The following is a 20,454-nucleotide window of genomic DNA, read 5'->3' on the forward strand; positions in this document are numbered from 1 at the left end:
TGGAGCACTGTACCCTCTGTCCCTTTGGCTGCCACGGCTGCAATGTGGGGTCTGCCAGCTACTGTTCCATGTTTCTTGGCGTTGAAAGCCCTGTGGGGTGAGGGGTGGGGGTGGAGGAAGGGGAGTAGAGGCTTGTTTTCAAATAGCAATTCCAAGTGGTGAGTGGAAGTAGCAAGATCAGGCTTGAGTTGGAGGAGGGGGGAGGGAGAGAGAGGGAGGAAGCAGGTGGGACTCAGAGTGACATAATGACATTACTCTGTTGTCCCACCTGAATTTTTTTTAATATAAAGACAATTTTAATATATAAACATGTTTATGCCTCATAGCCAGAGCAGCTATCAAAGAGCAGGCTGAATTCTATTCTGTCTAGCATACCATCCACCAAATGTTAATCTACATTCTGATTGGAGGAAGAACACAATATCATTTTCTAATGCCAGCTTGAGGTTGCTGCACTAACAATTAAGAAGACAAAGGGGATATGGAAGTCACAAGCAGAGGAGATATCCATAACCCTTCAGTCTTGTGTGCACAGTCAGCTAATGCACTATAAGGACTACATGAATTGTCTCTATTTCCAATAAGGGCATGACGATGAAATGATTGTAATTAATTTGTTAAACATTAAAACCATTTTCACTGCTATAGAAGAGAGTCCCTGAACAGAAAAGCTGATGGTGTAAATAGAAAGTAATAGAAATGACCAATAGAAAAGACCTTGTGGGATACCTTTTCCACACTTTCCAACCCATGCAATGTAGTCAGAAAGCTGCCTGGTCAAGCACAGAAACGAGACTCAAACCAAAGAAAGGTGGGAAGCAAAAAAAGGAATCTGGACTATAAAGAAGATCAGTGGCAATTATGTGGCTAACAGTCTTCAGTCTTTCCAAAGTAAGTAGTACTCTTACTTTGGAAATGGACTATGTCAGGGGCAAGGAAAGCAAAAACACTATGGCTACGTCTACATTGGCCCCTTTTCCGGAAGGGGCATGTTAATTTCAGCGATCGTAATAGGGAAATCCGCGGGGGATTTAAATATCCCCCGCGGCATTTAAATAAAAATGTCCGCCGCTTTTTTCCGGCTTTTAGAAAAGCCGGAAAAGAGCGTCTACACTGGCCCCGATCCTCCGGAAAAAGCGCCCTTTTCCGGAGGATCTTATTCCTACTTTGAAGTATAGAATATGCAATTGCACTGAAAACATCAGCAGAACTGCTAAGTAGCCATTTATAAGTAGAGGACATCCTGTAAATAGGACTGTAGGCGGTTGTATCGGTACCTTAAGAAAATAATTGTCATTTGTGATTTTGGTATCAGGCAGAATTAAATGTTAATGAACTAGCTGTTGGATAATATTTCACTTCTGAATAGTCAGAAATGACTGTGGGCAGAACTGACGCTTTCCCTGTGGATGGCAATGCTTCTGACATCGAGTCCTCCGAAATTAACTAGTTACTTTCAATGTGAGATTTGGAATAGCCAGTCAATGCAAGGTGACATATTTGTGAATTAGTGAGGGGAAGAGAATCATGGTCTGAGTGTATGTACACACTGCCTTCAAGGGCCATGCCATCATGCTTGTTACTAAAAGAAAGTTCTGCCAGGGTTAGTAAGTGTCCAGCAGTGGAGCAAACACACAAACAAACAAAAAAACCAACAAAAAATAGGCAACCTCCCCCACTTCTGCTACTCTTCAGAAGTGACAAATGAGTGACAAGATGAGGGTCCACTTTTCTGTGTATCAGAATAAAAACAGAGGCATTTGCCTCTACAGTAGTTCTGTAGTAGATGTATTATGTATCTATGTGACACTTGCGGATGGTTATGTGTGAAATATGTCAAGGTTAGAGAAAGGTTAGGTTGCACAGTCTGTGAAATTAACCAAGTACATATGCATGACAATGTGCAATATTTAACTCCTTGTAACCCTTCTGCCGGGTAGGCCTGGCAGTACCAGGGCTGGGTTCAATATCTTGGGGTTCATCTCACACAGAACCAGCTCAAGCCCACACCCAGTAATCTGGGAAATTCACACACCCCAGGGTGCCTCTGAGAGGCAATGCTTCCCCACTTGCAAGCACTGAGTCTAAGTGTAGGAAAGAAACATTTAATGAAACAGAGAGAGAAGTCACACAGCATTAACTTGGGGGAAACACCACAAACAGAGTTCATAACCCAAACATGAGTTAAGCCCCCCCCCAGCCAAGAATCACCTGAAGTCCAAACAGTCCGACACCCCAAAAATCTCTGTCCCTGGTCCGTGCCACCCAGAGTCCCAAAGTTCACCCGCAGGGTTTCACCTCCCAACATGGGTAGAAATGGAGGTGGCAGGATAGATAGGGGGCACCTTACGACACTCCACCATGCTCCACCAGCTGTCTCATCCCACGCCACCGGATGCTCCGCTGGTTGCCTGCCGTTGCTCCTTGCCTGCTGCCGCCCCTGGTCGCTGCTCCTCGTCTGCTGCTGCTCTGTACCATGTCGCTGGTTGCCGCTCCGTGCCTGGCACCGCTCCGCGCCACGTTACACCACCAGCCAGTAATTCCCACCAGCCACTCTGCTGGTCGCCACCACTCCACTAGCTGTAATGGGTCTGGCTCTCAACCAAACCAGTGATTTCAGCTCTCCATGATTTCAACTCTTTAGCCACCAGCTGGACTGGCAAAGGAATCCAGCTTCCACTGGACTAGCAAAAGAAAAGACTCCTCAGGGAGTCTGCTTTAGGTCTGTCCTTAAAACAAAAGGAGAAAGGGGCAGGTTGGGCCAGTCTTATAGCTCACACCTGACAGGTGTGAAGCAGGCTGACTCAAGCCCTTTAACCCTTCCCCCCAGCTCAGTTTACTCAACTCTGGAAGGGGGGAGGCTTGTTCCTCCGAGACCTCTTGCCATGATGGTGGTGTCTCTCCTGCAAGCACTGGTGGCATGTTTTACAGTTCCCACATTTATAGGTAGCATGATTAGTGACCCCCCCACAACAGTCCCAAATTATATACAATTCTCCACATTTCATTCCAACAGTGACCCTCCATCAGCCCTGGCTGAATGGGATTTACATAGCCACACCTCGGATTCTCTCCTGAGCTGTATTTACATATCAACAGTTAACAGTTAATTACCTTGTAGCGCTAAACAATTGTAGTGGGCACACCCACCCCTCCTTTTAGCTGGCTGAGAGCAAGCAGCAGTTTAGCCCCTGCTTACATCCTCAATTCAAACACTTCAGATACAACATTTCAAACAAAGAAATCTCTCAGCCAGTCTTAAATTTGGCACAGCCCCACAAGGAACTGTCTCTTTCTGCCATCCTAAGCAGCTGGAGAAGATGTAAAGCCTGCACTGGCTTCTCCAAAGGAGAACCAAGCCTTCCAGCTGGGCCTTCTTAACCAGTCCCAGACCCTTCAGGGACCTACTGCAGGAGACCCTTTATCCCTGCAGCTTTACTGCACACCTTGTAGCTCTGTCTTTAGCACTTTAAAGACTAACAAGATGATTTATTAGGCGATGAGCTTTCGTGGGCCAGACCCACTTCCTCAGATCAAATAGTGGAAGAAAATTGGCATGACCATATATACCAAAGGATACGATAAAAAAAATGAACACATATGAAAAGGACAATTATATTTAATTTCATAAATAATTTCATAAATTTCGTCCAGAAATATAATTTATGCTATCATGTGCCAAAAGTGTCCGTCTGCTATGTACTTTGGACAAATGTCTCAGCCACTTCGCCAAAGAATCAATGCCCACAAAACAGATATTAGACAGGATCACAAAGAAAAAACAGTTTCTTGCCATTTCAACCAGAAAGGGCATTGTCTCAACGACTTGATTACCTGCATCCTGCTTCAAAGACCTTTTCGCACCATACTTGAAAGAAAATCCTCTGAACTGTCATTCATGCTTAAATTCGACATTTTACGCCTCGGTCTAAACAAAGACATTAATTATCTTACCCATTACAAAGATAGCTTCCCCAATTATCACCTCTAATATCATTAGGTCACAGACATTTACCTCCCTCCCCTCATCCCCCTTCTGTTCTGAAATTTGATTTGTCCTTTTCATATGTGTTCATTTTTTTTTATCGTATCCTTTGGTATATATGGTCATGCCAATTTTCTTCCACTATTTGATCTGAGGAAGTGGATCTGGCCCACGAAAGCTCATCACCTAATAAACCATCTTGTTCGTTTTTAAAGTGCTACATAGTCCTGTTTTTTGTACCACAACCTGTATTTCTGTTTGGTTGTTTCAGACCGTGACTGACACCAACACACAGTAATATTAAGTTATTAAGAAAGGGGTGCTTGTGAAGATCTAAGCTATAGCTGTCAAATATTCAGTCACTCTGAGGGAGATATTTCTAGAAGAGGGAAGCTGCCTTAAAAGGTTTTTAATATTTAGAGATGGTGGCATATTAAAAAGATTTTCATCCCAGCTGAACAGTGTTCCACAATGATATGCTGCCTTTACTGTCTTTCCCCTCACCCCAGTCCCCAGCCCGAGGAGGACACACACATGGAAAAGACTTAGGCACAACTGTTGGGAAAAAGTAGTATCTAGGTATGTTCACAGTAGACTCTCGAGGGTGCATTTTTTAAAAAAAAAAAAGAAAAATGCATTCTTATATTGCATGCGCAGAATATCCTGAAACAAACCTTAATGCACAAGCAACAGTTGAATGTTCTTTATCTGGGTTCAACTGTGATAGATAAGAGATAAAGAGATAACAAAGAACCTGGACTTGCATGAATTGAGAGGAGAAAATGAGGATGCTGAAGGAGAACATGGCGGATGCAAAAGGGGCCAGGAGTATTGGGCGGGCAGTGGGGCAGAAGAAAGAAGGAATATGAAGGAAGAAAATGTCAGATGAGGAGGGCGAAATGATGAATGGAAAGATAAACTGAAGCAAGAAGCCAATTCAGATACGAAAGTTTCTTGAAGTAAAAGGAGTTATGAAGAGAATGTTTTCAAAAAGTCTGAAAAAAAAAGTGGAGGACAGAAAGAAGATGGTGAAAAAGATTAAAGAATAGATACACAGTAGAAGGAAAGCAAAATAGAAATGAGATGAAAGTACAAATGAAGGATGACAGTATATTCATTCATTTTATTTGTGTTGATCCAGAAATATGATAACATTCCATGGCTTTTTTCTCTGTTTGGTTGTGTATACAGAGACACACATACTAGATACTTGGAAAGCTATGCACTTTCCTTGTGTTGTAAATGTGAATTTATACTCCTGAGTCTTTTCTTTGAAAGCAAGACAAGCAAACTGTGGGGAAGGGGTGAGGCAGTTTTCAGACTAAATGGGCCCAAATCTTTCCATCATGTTATATGCATGAAATGTCACTGTTCTTTCATAATCGGGATATTTATGAAATAAATGAACAAAAAGCCAGAGTTTTTGGGAAGTATTTCAATAAATGCTGATGAAAGAGATAATACTTACTAGTCAACTCTTTCCAGGTGCATCTGAGTTCATGGCCATCATGTTTCTTCCCTTGTTTTAACACTTTCCTTTGGATTCATGCTGAGAGGAGGATAAGAGTTTCCTCATTGGCTGAAAGGCTGAGAATTTTATGTCTGTCTTTTCTTGTTTCTTTTAGGGAGCTCTTGCTGTCTGTGGCTCTTGGCCAGGTTTTGTCCCTTCTTATCTGTGGCATTGGCCTTACCAGCAAGTATTTGTCTGAGGATTTCCATGCCAACACTCCTGTTTTCCAGAGCTTCCTCAATTACATTCTCCTGTTTCTGGTCTATACTACAACACTAGCTGTGAGACAAGGTAAGTACCATTCTTTGTAAAGGAAGTAGCTTCTTTAAGCTATTGTAGAATCTAGTCCAGTGGTCCTGAAACTTTTCACCTCACCCCTACCCCCTGCCACCTGGAACTAGGGCCAGGAGCAGGGCCATAGCTCTAGAGTGGGACGGGGGTGACATGGGCAGGTGTGACGGGGTCAAGGCCGGCAGCTGGTGCCCCGGGGGCTGAGGCTGGAGCTAGGGGGTGCTCACTCCCTGGCCCCCATCAGGGCTTAACCACTGTGCCCCCCCAAACATTCTTTTGCATCTCCTGGGGTTCCACCCCACAGATTGGGAACCTCTGATCCAGTTGCGATGGACAACATTTTCAAAAGCACTGAAATTCTGTTTTTTTAAATGCACCTAAATCACTCACCAGCCTAAACTCTATTGCCTTTCTTTGAATTTGTCTTAGGCTCAGATTTTTTTTAACATATTTAGGTATTGCTGTGCTTCACATAGCAAAATGATTTAGGAGCCCAAAGCTCATTTTCAGCCTTAATCCTTTTTTAAAATGAGCTTTGGGTTCCTAAATCATTCAGGTGTTGCAATGCTAAACACAGCAGTGCCTAAATACAAATATAATTAAAATATCTGGGCCTAAGTTGCATGTAATGAAAGGCAATGGAATTTAGGCTCTTGAGTGACTTTGATGCTTTTGAAAATGTTACTTTTAATGACAGTCTTATTCTGTTTATATTAACTGATCCTTTTGTCCAGAACACACTAAAAAACACATACTTTGTGGTAGGGCTGTCAATTATTCATAGTTAACTCATGAAATTAATTAAAAAATGAATCGTGATTAGGCGCACTGTTAAATAATACTAATTGAAATGTATGAAGGTAAAGAATGCCAATTGACATTTATTAAATAGTGTTGGATGTTTTTGTACATTTTCAAATATATTGAATTCTGTTACAGCAAGGAATGCAAATACTATATTTTTATAACAAATATTTGCACTATAAAAATGATAAGCAAAGGAAATACAGGTTGGACCTCCCTGGTCTGGTACCCTCTTGACCTGACCGGTCCCTACTGAGGGATTTTGCCAGACCAGAGGACCCCCACCACTGGCCTCCCAGCGAGCCGCCCCTCTCTACTGCCAGCCTGGCCACGGAGCTCCGACCTTGGCGGATCCAAAGCTGCCTCTGCCCACTGCTGCCAATTCACCTTATACAAGCACTATAGTGCAATCTCTTTTTGTGAAAGCATATCTTACAAAGAGGGTCTTGTTATATAAAAGCAATGTGAAACTTTAGTGCTTACAATTCCACTCAGTCCTACTTCTTGTTCAACTAATCCCTCGGACTAGTCTGATTACAATTCACCATAGGTGATGTTGCTTCACTTCTTCTTTACAATGTTACCTGAATGGGAGAACAGGTGTCCGCATGGCACTCTTGGGGTATGTCTACACTAGCCCCCTAAATCGAACTACCTGATATTCCTCCTGCAAGGAGGTTTAACAGGTAGTTCAATTTAGGGGCTTTAATTCGAAATACCGGGTCCCTGTCGCATGTAGACACGGGCAGTTAGTCCGGACTTGTAAATTTCAAAAATGGCGACCGGCTGGGAAGATGCAAATGAAGCCCGGGATATTTAAATCCTGGGCTTGATTTGCAACTTCGAATGCCTACATTAGCCTCCCTAGTTCTAACTAGTGGGCTAGCGTAGACATACCCTAACTCTGCAGAAGATCCTAATACAATATGAAAATATAGTGTACCAGAAGCATACAGTTTTTCCTTGGGTATGAAAGCTTAATAATTGGCTCATTCACTGATAGACAGGTATCTAGTCTTAAAATTTAAAGAAAGAAGGTTTCATTTTGCAAATTAAACTATTGGTACACAGGCTCACATTTAATACTCTATGGCCAGGAATGATCGTACAGTAAGAGACTATCCCTGCCCTGAAGGGCCATCAGGCTGAATAAACAAAACAGAAAAGGGCTGGGAGAATGTAAAATGAGCAACTGACACACAGAAAGAGTAAGTTACTTGCCCAATGTAATAATGGAAATCTGTAGTAGAGCTGGCGAGTTAGGCCAAACCCCATGTAATGGTATTTGAATGAATCCTGGTTTTCTTCACTTAGCAGTGTTTGGTTCCAGTAGGAAGAACTGTCACAAAGCAAGCTGGGAGTGAGTAGGAGTTGGTGTTGTATGCAGAATTATTCTAGAGGGGAGGGCGTGGGTAATGAGGGAGGATGACCCATAGGCACAGTGATCATGGAAGGTGTTTAAAGAGCTAATGTTTAAAGCTGAAACAGAGAAGAATGATATGAAAAATTGGTGGGCACCCACTGAATAGCCAGGAAGAAATGTCTGGAATTGGCAGGATGCCCAGAAAAATCACGGACAAGAAATGGACACAAGCAGGGAAAGCAGCAATCCAAATACATTCCATAAAATTCCTACAGCGCTCTACAGCAGCACATGGCCATTTCATTTATTGTCCATTTAATGCTGCCATGTGACAGAACCCTGTTGGGCTGAGATTCCCTTACTCAGCAGATGGGTAAGTATCTATTTAGGCAGAATGCTCATCAAGTAGCGATCGGTTATTTGGAAGTGGGAAGCTCATTAGGACACTCTCATCATTGTTACCTCCTCTACCTGACTGCTCAGCTTCCACCTCCCTTTGTTACACAAGCTTATAAACATTTTTGGGGTATCTTTTATTAGACATCTCATTTCCATGTTAATGCTACAAGTACAGTGTTAGTTCAATCCAGTCTTTTATGGCTATTTTTTAGTTAATTTCTTTTCTTCTTACATATTTTACAATTTCTTATACGTATTCAGTTCTACTGATATTTGTGCTGTTAAACATTATCATGACAGTCTCTTAAAATCCACAACAGGCTTCTGTGAGGCCTAAATATGGCTTTGTTCGCAACAAGCCCCACATTGGATTTTTGCTTCTGTATTTATTTATTTTCTTTCTTTGTGTGTGTTAGACTAGAGAAGTTCTTCTAGCCTCTCTAATTGTTTGGCATCATTAACAGATGAAAACCACTTAGTAATTATATTAATTTTGTATAGAGTGATTCATGAGTGCTGGGAACATCAGCTTCTTTCTAGCTTAGCTTCTTTTATTCCCTATGTAAAATTTAAGATTCCTTAAATGACCCCATCTTTCTCTTTCAGAAATGAAAGCATGAAAACTTCTTTAGAAGTCAACAATAACATCATCCCTATTTTTTCTTTGGGTTGCCCTCTGAATGGATAAATGGATTAGGAGAACTACAGTATAGGCACAGAGGCATTCACTTGAGAAGCTAAACAGAATTTCACTGCACAACTGCAACACTGGCTTCCAATGACTTTTTGGTGGCATCCTTAACATCCCTGCCTGGGGCTCCCCTTTCTTTACTGAGCATTTCCAAAACTAGATTTGTCCTGAATCCCATTTGGAAAAAATCATATAATCTCAGGAGGGCAGATTCTGCCTTTAATCATACTGAGTAATGCCTTACTCTGTGATGATTTAAATAAGACAATATGGTCAATATGTCCTGCCCAGCATACACAGGGTGGGCAAAGTTCAGGGCAATAACTTTCTGTTTCAGAAGAGTTGTATGAATGTACCTAAAGTGGGATGAACCCTCCTCCTATATTGCTAAATGGTGAAGTCCTGACAAACATCAATGGAAATATAATTCTTCCTGAAGTCCCTGTAATGTCTTAAATTTGGCATATAACCTGTACCATGGAAATGAGTTACAGACTCCTGAAAGACTATAGTTTGTACCTTCAGAGTCCAGCACTCTCTGATCCGGTAGGACCATGGATGCTCCTGGGTGAGAGAGTCTGGGAGCCTAAGGACAGGAAGGCCTGAGGGCATCAGGGCCAGCAGCCCAGCTGGGGACAGCACAAGACTGGGGCCCGAGCCCAGCAGCATTCTTCAGCAGCCCCTGGGAATATGGGGCTGAGGCCGGAGACCCATCACAGTGTGGGGTTGGAGTCCCCAAGGCAAACCCCAGGAGAGTGGGACCAGAGCCCCATATCTTTCCCCAGCTGCGCTGTTCTGTGGCCGAGGCTATGCAGAGCCAGGGTTGGAGCTCCAGCCCTGCAGCTGTCCTAGGCTGCGCAGGACCAGAGCCCCACAGCAGAAGCCGGAGCCTGTGCAGCCCAGCCAGGTTCAGGGGGCAAAAACGAGGCAGGGTTGCCTGCTGGGGCAGCCTGCCAGCAGTGGTAATGGGCTTGGGGACTGGTAGCAGGAGACCTCCCGTAGTCTGGCAAATTGTCTTGTTTGGGGCCGGTCAGGTTCCGATGATGCCAGACCAGGGAGGTCCAACCTTTATTAACAGCTGAAATCATCTGCCACATGTTATTGGACAGTTTATCTTCTATCCGTTTTCTTCTTGGATTTGACCTATGACCTCAGGGCATTAATATGTGCACTCCTAATTTACTGATTACTTAAATGGGTTCTTCCACTTTTACAAACAGTATGTTTTAGCAAAATGACAACCTTTGCAGGAGCTGCTCTGTTTCACTGTACTGTACATCTGTTGCTTGGTGAGCAGTCAAAACAACGTATGTCTTTTCTTGGTCATTTTCATTCTAGAAATTACACTGCATTTATCTTTATTCATTTATTAAGGGTTAGATCCTATAGTTTAGATCACACAGGTTTCCCCCATTAGATCTCCAAGGCACCTCTGTATTTGGGTTACACATAATAAAGTGGCCGGGACATGCAGGAACATTTTCAATAAAATGTGGTTTTATCTAATTGGTTGTTTTGACAGACTAAATGTTTTGCAGAAGCATATTGATTTGGCTAAAGTTTTCAAAAGAAAGGTTTCTGCAGTCCAGGACTTTCAGGCTACGGCTACACTACAGGCTTTACTAGAAGAGGCAATGCAAATGAAGCGCTGATTAGCATTTTCTCGCACTTCATTTGCAGGAGAGGCATAAGAATTTTGTGCAAAAAGGGGTGTTTGCACAAAAAGAAAATGTCCACACTGCATGCGCAAAAACCTCTTGTGAAAAAACGGATTGGAAGAGATTATGCAAATAAAGCACGAGAAAATGCTAATCTGTGCTTCATTTGCATTGCCTCTTCTGGCAAAACCCGTAGTGTAGCCGTAGCCTCAAATAACTTCTGATGGGAAAGACTGAGAGGAGTCAGATTTTTAGTTGAGAAACAAATATGTCAGGGCAGGTGGGTTTTTCACAAAATATTCAGAAGTTTTGATCTGAATCCAGTTTTGAATACAAAAAAATTACAAAACCTTAAAAGTTGTTGGAAAATGGATTTTTGTCATCCAACCAACTCTGCCTGCGAGAGCTGCAGTACTGACTCCCCTGAAGGGGTGTAGTGAGGGCCGGGCTATGACCCAGACCTATCACAGGCCAACGAAACATGTTGCAGATTTGCAAAGGTTAGCAGAGCTCCCACGGCAGCAAGGACTGTCTTTGAAGCCCGGAATGAACTCTAGTCAAGTTGACCAGAATTCTTTCGGGGGCTCCCATTGCAGAAGGGTCCCTTCCACCTACCCCAATGCAAGGCTGCGTGCTCAGTCAGTCTTACCATGTATTTTGAAAAATAAACAGCCTTTGCATGTGTTACAGTTGGGATCAGCACAAAAACGACATGTTAGCACTTGGAATTCTCATAACAATATTTCATCCCCTCTCCCCCTTCCCTCGGCACTGTGTGTTACTCTGTAGCTGTCAGTGGGTACCGCACGTCCAGTAACTTCTCTAATCTTTCAACCATGAATGCCAAATTGTATGGGATAAATTTATCCAACCTACCAGTTGGCAGTCTCTTTGTAAATTGAAGACTCCTGATCATATTCAGATAAAATTTAGTTAGTGGGTGAGAAATAAAACTGCAATTCTGATTCCTGACAATGTGTAGTTTAAAGTTCCATAGATCTTTTTGCCAGGAGTAAGAGCTGTCAGTTTATTTTATACTCTTTTGAGGACAAGAACTGTCTTTATGTGTAGAATGCTATAAGCACTTTCACAATCTAAACAATAGTAATAATAGATCCAGTTTCTTACCCAGTCCAATTTGGGTAATTACATTGTGCCTGCTTAAATTTTCCCTGTATTTTCCCTTATTCAGTTGAATACAATATTTTTTTCATTTCCCACTTTAAGCTGTTGGATAATGGTGCTGCATGTTGTATAAAAAATTGCTGTTCCACTCTAGCAGTAGCTGCAGTTCAGTGGTGGATGAAATGATTCTTGTGTGTATAATTTGTAATGGACTTGCAGATTCTAGTCTTTGAATATACTTTTCTAATTACTGTAGAAAGTTTCTCTTCCCATATATTGAAATCTTTTATTTACTTTCTTCAGCCACAGCACAGATGATGTGGTTTCCATCAGATAGGATTTACTCCAAACTATGGGTGTTAAAATATATTTAATTAAGTAAATGTGGAACTGCTGAAAATTTCAGCAGTTACACGCTTACACTTTGGTGAAGGAGCAGTCGGGCCTCCCTGTCCCCGTACTACTCATACAGAGGCAGCAGTGCGGGAGTGGGGAGAGGCAGGTCTCTGGCAACTGGCATGTACCGGGAGCCCATGTGTCACTGTGAAGGTTAACTGATGAGCCCAGATTAAATTTTCACATCCCTATTCCACACCATATGGGAGAGGACAGGGTAAAAACATTAGTCGTAACTTTTCTCCTGTTTATTTTGTCTGATTGGTTTTTTGTGTGTCCTTTTTATTTTTGCCTCCTGTCAGTTGAGGGTTTCTTTTACCCTGAAGGCTTGTCAATTGCCAACTGCCTTTATTCCACCAACGTGCACAAAGTAGGACTACATAGGTCTTTGCATACTTTTCTCCCACACAAGGGACCAACTCAGGGCTCAAGTCAGGTTTCATCAGGTGCCTTTTGCTTCACTAACAGGTTTAATAGATTATAAATATGCACTTACAGGGAGGAATTCTGGGCAAAGGCATTATGCATAAGTGTTGATGATTTAGAGCTGCTTTATCTATCTTCTTTTTATCACTGATTTACAGACAGAATTCTCCCGAGTCTTAGCTTACACATGCCTGCTATCTAAATCCAGGGCCTGTATCCTATTCTTTTAAAAAGTATTTTCCCTTTGATCCTAGAATGGTGGCTCATCATAGCATTTCCAGCCTGACACATCATATTATTAGAGTAAATTACTGTAATGAACATCATGCAACACAGACAGCAGTAGACATTGAAAGGGCTTCTCTTCTGTGATCCTGGAGGCAGCAGTTAAGTTTGAACAGTAATGGTGCTTCTGAATGCTGAATGCTATACAGTAATGGTACAAATGCACAGACACCCATGCCATAGATAGAGCTGAGATCTAACCAGGCACCAATGTTGATGTTTTTCCAGTATTAGTGACACTTCTTCTGTGAGGTTGTGTATATAGGTCACATGGAGATAAGAGCTCTTGTTTCACTTGATCTCTGGCACGGTGAGTGGAGTGCAGCTGAAAGGACCTCTTTGTTGACACAAGGGAGAGTTGAACAAGAGGAAAGGCATTACCAGGATCCCTTCTTCCATCTCAGCAGTCAGGAAAAAAGGGATGGGGGGAAGGGCTAATACACCCTCCAACCTGCCTCTGCCATCGGGAGATGTAAGTGAAGACATTCAGAAGGGGATCACATGCTAATGTGTCTGATGGAGTTAAGGAGAACCAAAATATAACCATGGCATAACACTGTGCTATCATGTTTTTGTCCTGATTTAGCTTAACTAGTGATGATGATGCTATTTAATGGTGCAAACATGATCGTATAGGCAGACCCACTCATGAGGAGGGAGGTCAAGGAGGGGCAATTGCCCCAGGGCCCCCTTTAAATTGCTGCTGGAGCACTGCTCCGTGTGGCTCTAAGACTGGGGGGTGGTGGACCCCAGTGCCACACAGAGTGCGGTACCGAGGGCTGGCTGCTTCTGATTCCACCCCTTCCACTGTAGGTCATGTCCGTTGCAGGAAGGGGAGCCAGAGCCCCCCACTTTGTGCAGTGGTCCATGGAGGTAGTCAGTGCCCCTGTGCATAGGTACAGGTTTTCAGCCAACCTGTAGAATGTGCCAGCCTTTGAGGTGTGAGTCAAATCTCAATCCTTGTTCCTGTGACTGCCTGATTGAGGTCACAAATCCCCAGTGACAAACTTGAGGATACACATCCTCAGTGGTGAGACTGCTTGCAGTGTACATTGTGGGCTCAGTGTCTGAACATTTATGCCACTAACTACAGGATTTGTGGTCTCAGGCAAGTAGTCACAGATTTTGTAGGCCAAAAAGCCCGAACTTTCGGAAATGCTACATGTCAGATGCTATGTCACTGAAGGCATGGCTGGAAAATACTTGGTATGCTGTGGTACAAAATAAGGACATGAACAGAATGGGAAACTGCTGAGATGATTTTGTGGCTCTCTGTGGTTCCATTTGAGGATAAAGTGGTTCACTGGATTTGCAAGACTTCCCTACTCAATCCTACAATAAACGGAGCTTCTGCCTCTAAAAAAGCCAGTCACAAATACGATTCAACTCTACAAAGTATGTCTCCTTTGCAATTAAGGGGTAACTGTCCTCTATAGAGCTAGTATATGGCTCCCAATCTTTTTTTTTTTCTGCCACATAAACATCTCAAACTCTGCTGTTTCCAGCACAGCACATCCTTTCCAAGCCTATTGAGGATAGTTAATGGTTTTGCTAAAATAATGCACCTCTGATTCTATTGCTGTGAGCTAAAGGCAAGGCCAGGGTTGCCTCCCATTTTATCCAGCATCATTCTTTGCCTGCAATTTATGGAATCTTTAAATATTCATCAATTCAAGCTGCTAGCAAGCTAGTGCAATGCACATTCCCCGCACGTAGCTTTAGTGTTCATACGAGAGATTTGAAGTGTGGTTACAAGATGATAACTGTATTGCCTGAAGGAGATAAGTCCTGCTCTGCCAGAATGGTGCTTTGTATATAATTAATGAAAAAATTCAGAGGAATAGAGTTTATCCTTGCAATCGTCTTTCTCATTAAAAAAGAATCATAATGAAAGAACAAAGCGGTCCCTGCAGTGAATTGAATTGCCTCCCCATGTTTTCATTAAAGACTCAGCAGCATCCAGTGTTGCAGAACCCAGTTGCCAGCAGTACACAAGACCCTTAGTAGAGCCCTTATGTAGATCATGTTTTTTGTGCAGACATGAAAGTGCAATATACTTATCTTACATGGGTAACAGCCCACTTGCCTATTTTCTTCTTCTAATTTCTTTGGCTTCTGTTGACAAGATGCTAGTGGTATAAAAAGAGTGCTTGTGATCTCACTGGTAGTAATTTTGCTCAAGGCAAACCAAGGTGCCCTTTGTCACCTAGAAAAAGGACTGTACAACATCATATAAATCAAAGGAAGAGAAAGCTTTGGCAGCTGATAAGGGCTTAGATTTATTTCGCAGTTTCCTATTTATTATAATAACACACTTTCTGCCAAACAGTAACACAAATGGCAATTTCCTCCTTTTTTATTGGCATTATTATCAGCATAATCTTGTAACAATAATTGTACAGTAAATGGATCTTCAAGGCAGAAATTTATAAATATTCTGTAACTCGGTGGGTTACAAGTTATTCAGTATTTTAATAGAGACTTTTGTGTTTTCTCCTTTTCTGTTTTGGCTCTCCGGTGAGCCACTGCAGTGTGGTCCCTTTATACTCCCGTCACATTTTAAGACACCAGTGCTATGATGATAATTAAGTTTGCCATCTTTAAAGTGCTTATAAATATTTTAGCGCTCATACTTACAAAACACCTATGGGTGAAATACAATAATTATTATCCAAATTTGCCAACTAACAACTGAAATAGAAAAGCTGAGGCTTCCGCAAAAGCACAGAGGGAGCCAATGTCTGAGCCACAATTAGAACTTGGAAATTCCGAAGGCCTAGTGCTTTGCTCACATCTAGCCTTTCTTGTAGGCCCTGATCACTGCTGTCAAGTGGAGTCCTTCCATTGACTTCAGTGGGAATTGGATCAGACCCATAAAAAAGGTATTGTGGTTTTATCCAGTACAGTCATGCAAGAAAACTGATTTTACCTCATAATTCTGAAGTGACAGTCTGTAAGAAGACCTTTGTTAGGCTACGTCTAGACTGCAAGCCTCTTTCGAAAAAGAACGTCTACACTGCAACCAGTACTATCGAAAAAGCAAGCCGCTTTTTCGAAAGAGAGCACCCAGGCAGTCTGGATGGTTTCTTTCAAAAAAGCACAGTTTGCATTACATAGCACCTTTTTTCGAAAGAGCACTTTCGAAAAAAGGCATTATTCCTCGTGAAATGAGGAGTACCACCGTCGAAAGAAAAGCCATGTTCTTTCGATTTAATATTGAAAGAACACGGCTGTAGTCTAGATGCAGGTGAAGTTTTTTCGAAAAAAGGCTACTTTTTTCGAAAAAACCCTGCAGTCTAGACACAGCCTTAGTGAGTTGAAGATGAAAGAGTTCTCTCAGGGTATGTCTACACTACCACCCTAGGGTGGTAATGTAGGCAACCGGAGTTGCAAATGAAGCCTGGGATTTTAATTTCCTGGGCTTCATTTGCATAAAGCCGGGCGCCGCCATTTTTAAATGTCCGCTAGTGCGGACTCCGTGCCGCGCGGCTACACGCGGCATGGACTAGATAGTTCGGACTAGGCTTCCTAGTCCGAACTACCGTTACTCCTGAAACTAGGCTGCCTAGTCCGAACTACCTAGTCCATGCTGCGTGTAGCCGCGTGGCACGGAGTCCGCACTAGCGGACATTTAAAAATGGCGGTGCCTGGCTTTATGCAAATGAAGCCCGGGAAATTCAAATCCCGGGCTTCATTTGCAACGCCGGTTGCCTACATTACCACCCTAGTTCGAACTAGGGTGGTAGTGTAGACATACTCTCAGAGATTTCTCCCAAATTGTTCTGCTTGGTGCATAGGATTACCTTGTCAAACATCACGTGGGTTGTTTTCCCAAACCTCACAGATCCCTTGGGGTCTATGTAGATCCTAGTGGATGTTGAGGGGGCTAGGGCTCTAAGGCCTGGTCTGTACTAGACCAGGAAGTTTGGGTTAAGGTGTGCAACTCCAGCTTCACATTTTGCATACAGCAGTCTTCCAAGGAGCCCTTCAGAAGCCATGGTATAAAAGGTATGGTGGGGAAGGAGTGGGGTGGAAGGAGTCATCAAGGACAGGGCTATACCATGCAGTCCTGCTGAGATTCCAGGCAGTTCTGGGGGTGTAAGTGACTAGTTGAGTAGTCGACTACCTGATAAGCCTAGGCTTAGCAGGTAGTTGAGTCACTACTCAACTACTTGCTCCCTCCCCCACTTTGCTGCCTCTGTATCAGAAGCAGCGAATGAAGAAAGCAGGAGTCCGTGCTGCGGGGAGTTGGTTTAAAAGCTTATTCCCCACAGCACTGTCTCTGTGGTCGGGGGTGAAGAAGGCAGGGGAGACAGAAACACAGCAATCTGGGACCCAGCACAAGCCAGGACTGCTTAGTCCTGGCTCCTGCTGGGTCCTGGACCTACCCTCACTGCAGCTTTGCAGTTTTAGTAGGAGCCATTTAAATGTAGTAGGAGCCAACAAATTGTATCGACTACACAATTAGTTATTACCCACTTCTTAACATCCTTAGTTCTGCAGCTCTACTCTAAGAATCCTGGGAACTAGTTTAAGTTCTGCCTAGAGCAGGGCTGGACAAAATATGGCCTGGAGGCTGGATCCAGCCCACCAAGCCACCAGATCCGGCCCACAGACCACCCTGCTGAGATCCTTTACAACTCAGTCTGTACAGCTGTCTGCTCTGCAGTTAATAGGAGCTGGAAGATTGGCCTGGGGGATGGGGTCAGTACAAGTCTCTTTCCCCCTTCTTGAGTTGAGACCCAGGCGGAGGGAGTAGCAGTTTCAAGTGGGGCTGCAGCAGGCAGTTTGTCTTGGGGGTGCTGCAGGGCTGCTGGCTTAGGTAAGCGCCTCCCAGCCAGAACCTGCCTCTGTCACCCTAGCCCCTCCTACATCCCAACTCCCACTCCCAGTGCACCATCCAAACCCTCTGCACCTGCCTGCCCCAGGTCACAAGTCCCTTCCAGACTCTGTATTCATCTCCTACATCCCGCCCCTAGGTCGGAATCCTCTCCTGCACTCCAACAGCCTCTCAGACCCTGAACCCCATTTCCCTGCCCCAAGTTACCACCCAAACCCCTTTTGCCCTTTTCCCAGATTACAGCTCCCTCCCACACTTTGCACCGCCTCCTAGAGACCTTCCCCCAGGTCAAAATCCTCTCCTGCATCCATTCCCCCTCCCTGACCCTGCACGCCAATTCCCTGACCCAGGTCACAACACCAAACTCCATCTTAGACCTCACATGGTCTCCTGCACCTCAGTTCCTTACCCCATGCACCCTTCTGTCCCCAATTCCATCCCAGACCCTGCACCCCTTCCACAGAAAAGTGCAGCCCTTGACCACTTTCCGAAATCTTGGAGTGGCCCTTTCACCAAAAATTATTGCCCACCCCTGGCCTAGAGCTTCTCTGATACTTGGATCAGCCCAAGAGCTGAATGGCACAAAGGTGGCTTGCAATCACAATAGCCTGCCTGTCCCCGTGGGATGTGAATCTCACCTTTTCTTCTTGCATGTTTGTTGTATTTTAATAAATATTTAGAGGAAAGGAAAAAAACTGATATTAAAAGTAATAATGGTTTAATGTTTTTTACCATTATTGCTCTTGACAGTTATAGAACCTCAAGTACTACTTATGTGCACTTTTGAGAGTGGTACTTTATACCTATCCTAAAGTGTGAATTGTTCAGTTTGGGTAAAATCCTAACCTTGTGAAACATATGGAAGTTTTGCCATTATCTTCAGTGGATCCAGCCAAAAAGATTCAAACACCAATGAAAAACAAATAGACAAAATGAAACATACACGTTACAACCTTATCCTATTTTCTGACTGAAAGTAATTAAACAAAAGGAAGTCTCAGAGAGGTAGCTGTATTAGTCTGTATCTGAAAAGAAAAAAACCAACAGACAAAAGCAGAGTCCTGTAGCACCATAGGCTATGTCTAGACTGCAGGCTTCTTTCGAAAGAGGCTCTTTCGAAAGCATCTTTCGAAAGAGCCTCTTTCGAAAGAGAGCGTCTAGACTACACGGAGAAATTTCGAAAAAGCGGCTTGCTTTTTCGAAAGAAAGCATCCAGTGAGTCTGGATGCTCTCTTTCGAAGACGCCCTATTTGCATTGAAGAACGCCTTCTTTCGAAAGAGGAACTTTCGAAAGAAGGCGTTCTTCCTCGTAAATTGAGGTTTACCGCCATCGAAAGAAAAGCCGCATTCTTTCGAATTAATTTCGAAAGAACGCGGCTTGAGTCTGGACGCAGGGGAAGTATTTTTGAAAAAAGGCTACTTTTTTCGAAAAAACCCCTGAGTCTGGACACAGCCATAGAGACTAACAGATTTGTTTCCAAGGTGCCACAGGACTCCTCTTTTTTAAAAAAAACAAAAGCAGCATTAAAAAACTTCCTGCCCCACGTTACAGCTGCAGCATCAGACTTGCTAAAATGTGAATGGTCACTGTGTGCTTTCTTTATGTGACTGGCAATACTGTGCATGGATATTGACAGGCAGCATTTCTGAGATCATCAGCACTCTGAGAAATGACTACTTCCCCCTTTGTATTTGAAATGTTTGAATTGCAAATTAAAAAACTGGAATCTAGTCATGGTTGATATAATACAGATTTTGTATAGCTATGGGTTTATTTTTATTTCTAGAAAACAGGAGTATATTTCTCTACAGTATGATAGGTGGAGTAAGACAAAATTGACAGAAAAAATAGCACATACATGATTTTTAAAGGAAAATGACACACCAAAGAAAAATAATGTATGATTGTTTCAATATAAGAATTTAAATCCAGCTCTCAGAACAATATCATTTTCAACATTCTCAAAGATATACAGATGACCATGGCATTTGCCTATAATATGATGACAGTTGAGAAATTCTTTTCCTTTAAAAATAGAGCTCTCACTTATCAAGTGCTTTACATATTATAGCACCATGATGCTAGCAGCAAGGCATAGCTGAACCTCCAAAAGCTTGAGAGCTGATCCACAACTTTTTGGTGGTGTATGCCACTATTCCCATTAACATCAATAGAAATAGTACATAATTTTAGGGGAGAAAATGCCTCATAGACCCTATAGAAGATTCATTTGCTTTCACTACAGAAATACATACCAGACTGAAAACAGTTTTGTTGTATTTTTAATGTCTATGTAACTCAGTTTTTGTTTCTTGAGGATTGTGTTTATGTGCAAGTCCTATATAGAGAGGTGTTGTCTTTTGGGGTAATGGAATTATTTGAGAATCAATATTCTCTAAATTTAAAAAAAGGATCACCACAAATTATCAGGATAACTGTGTCATATTTCTGCTAGGGAAGTCTGGGGTAATCCTTAACATGTAAATAGGCATAGAACTCTAAGAAGTAAAGAGTGCTGTCTAAATAAAATTTTAGCTAACACAGAAAGCTGATTATTGCTAAGTGCTGTCTCTCTCACTTCTTTCACAGTGCTCAGTTTTTCTTCCATACTTTTTAATAGATTTTATTTTGTCAGTAGTCTGAGGAAGTGTCTCTTTCATATTTCTTAATATTTTGAACA

At 42.8% G+C, this 20,454-nt stretch overlaps 1 protein-coding gene across 2 annotated transcripts in view; it reads left to right on the forward strand.

The window, feature by feature from the left end:
• The window catches only part of SLC35F1 (solute carrier family 35 member F1), a 349,374-nt gene that overhangs the window by 213,843 nt on the left and 115,077 nt on the right, over window positions 1-20,454 (forward strand). For both annotated transcript variants that reach the window (XM_025184648.3, XM_075924049.2), the window contains exon 2: window positions 5,611-5,786. In XM_025184648.3, coding sequence (XP_025040433.2) covers window positions 5,611-5,786 — 176 coding nt within the window. The remainder of the gene's footprint in view (window positions 1-5,610; window positions 5,787-20,454) is intronic.

Source organism: Pelodiscus sinensis, chromosome 3 (genome assembly GCF_052426305.1).
Source record: "Pelodiscus sinensis isolate ZL-2025 chromosome 3, ASM5242630v1, whole genome shotgun sequence".
Classification (NCBI taxonomy): domain Eukaryota; kingdom Metazoa; phylum Chordata; order Testudines; family Trionychidae; genus Pelodiscus; species Pelodiscus sinensis.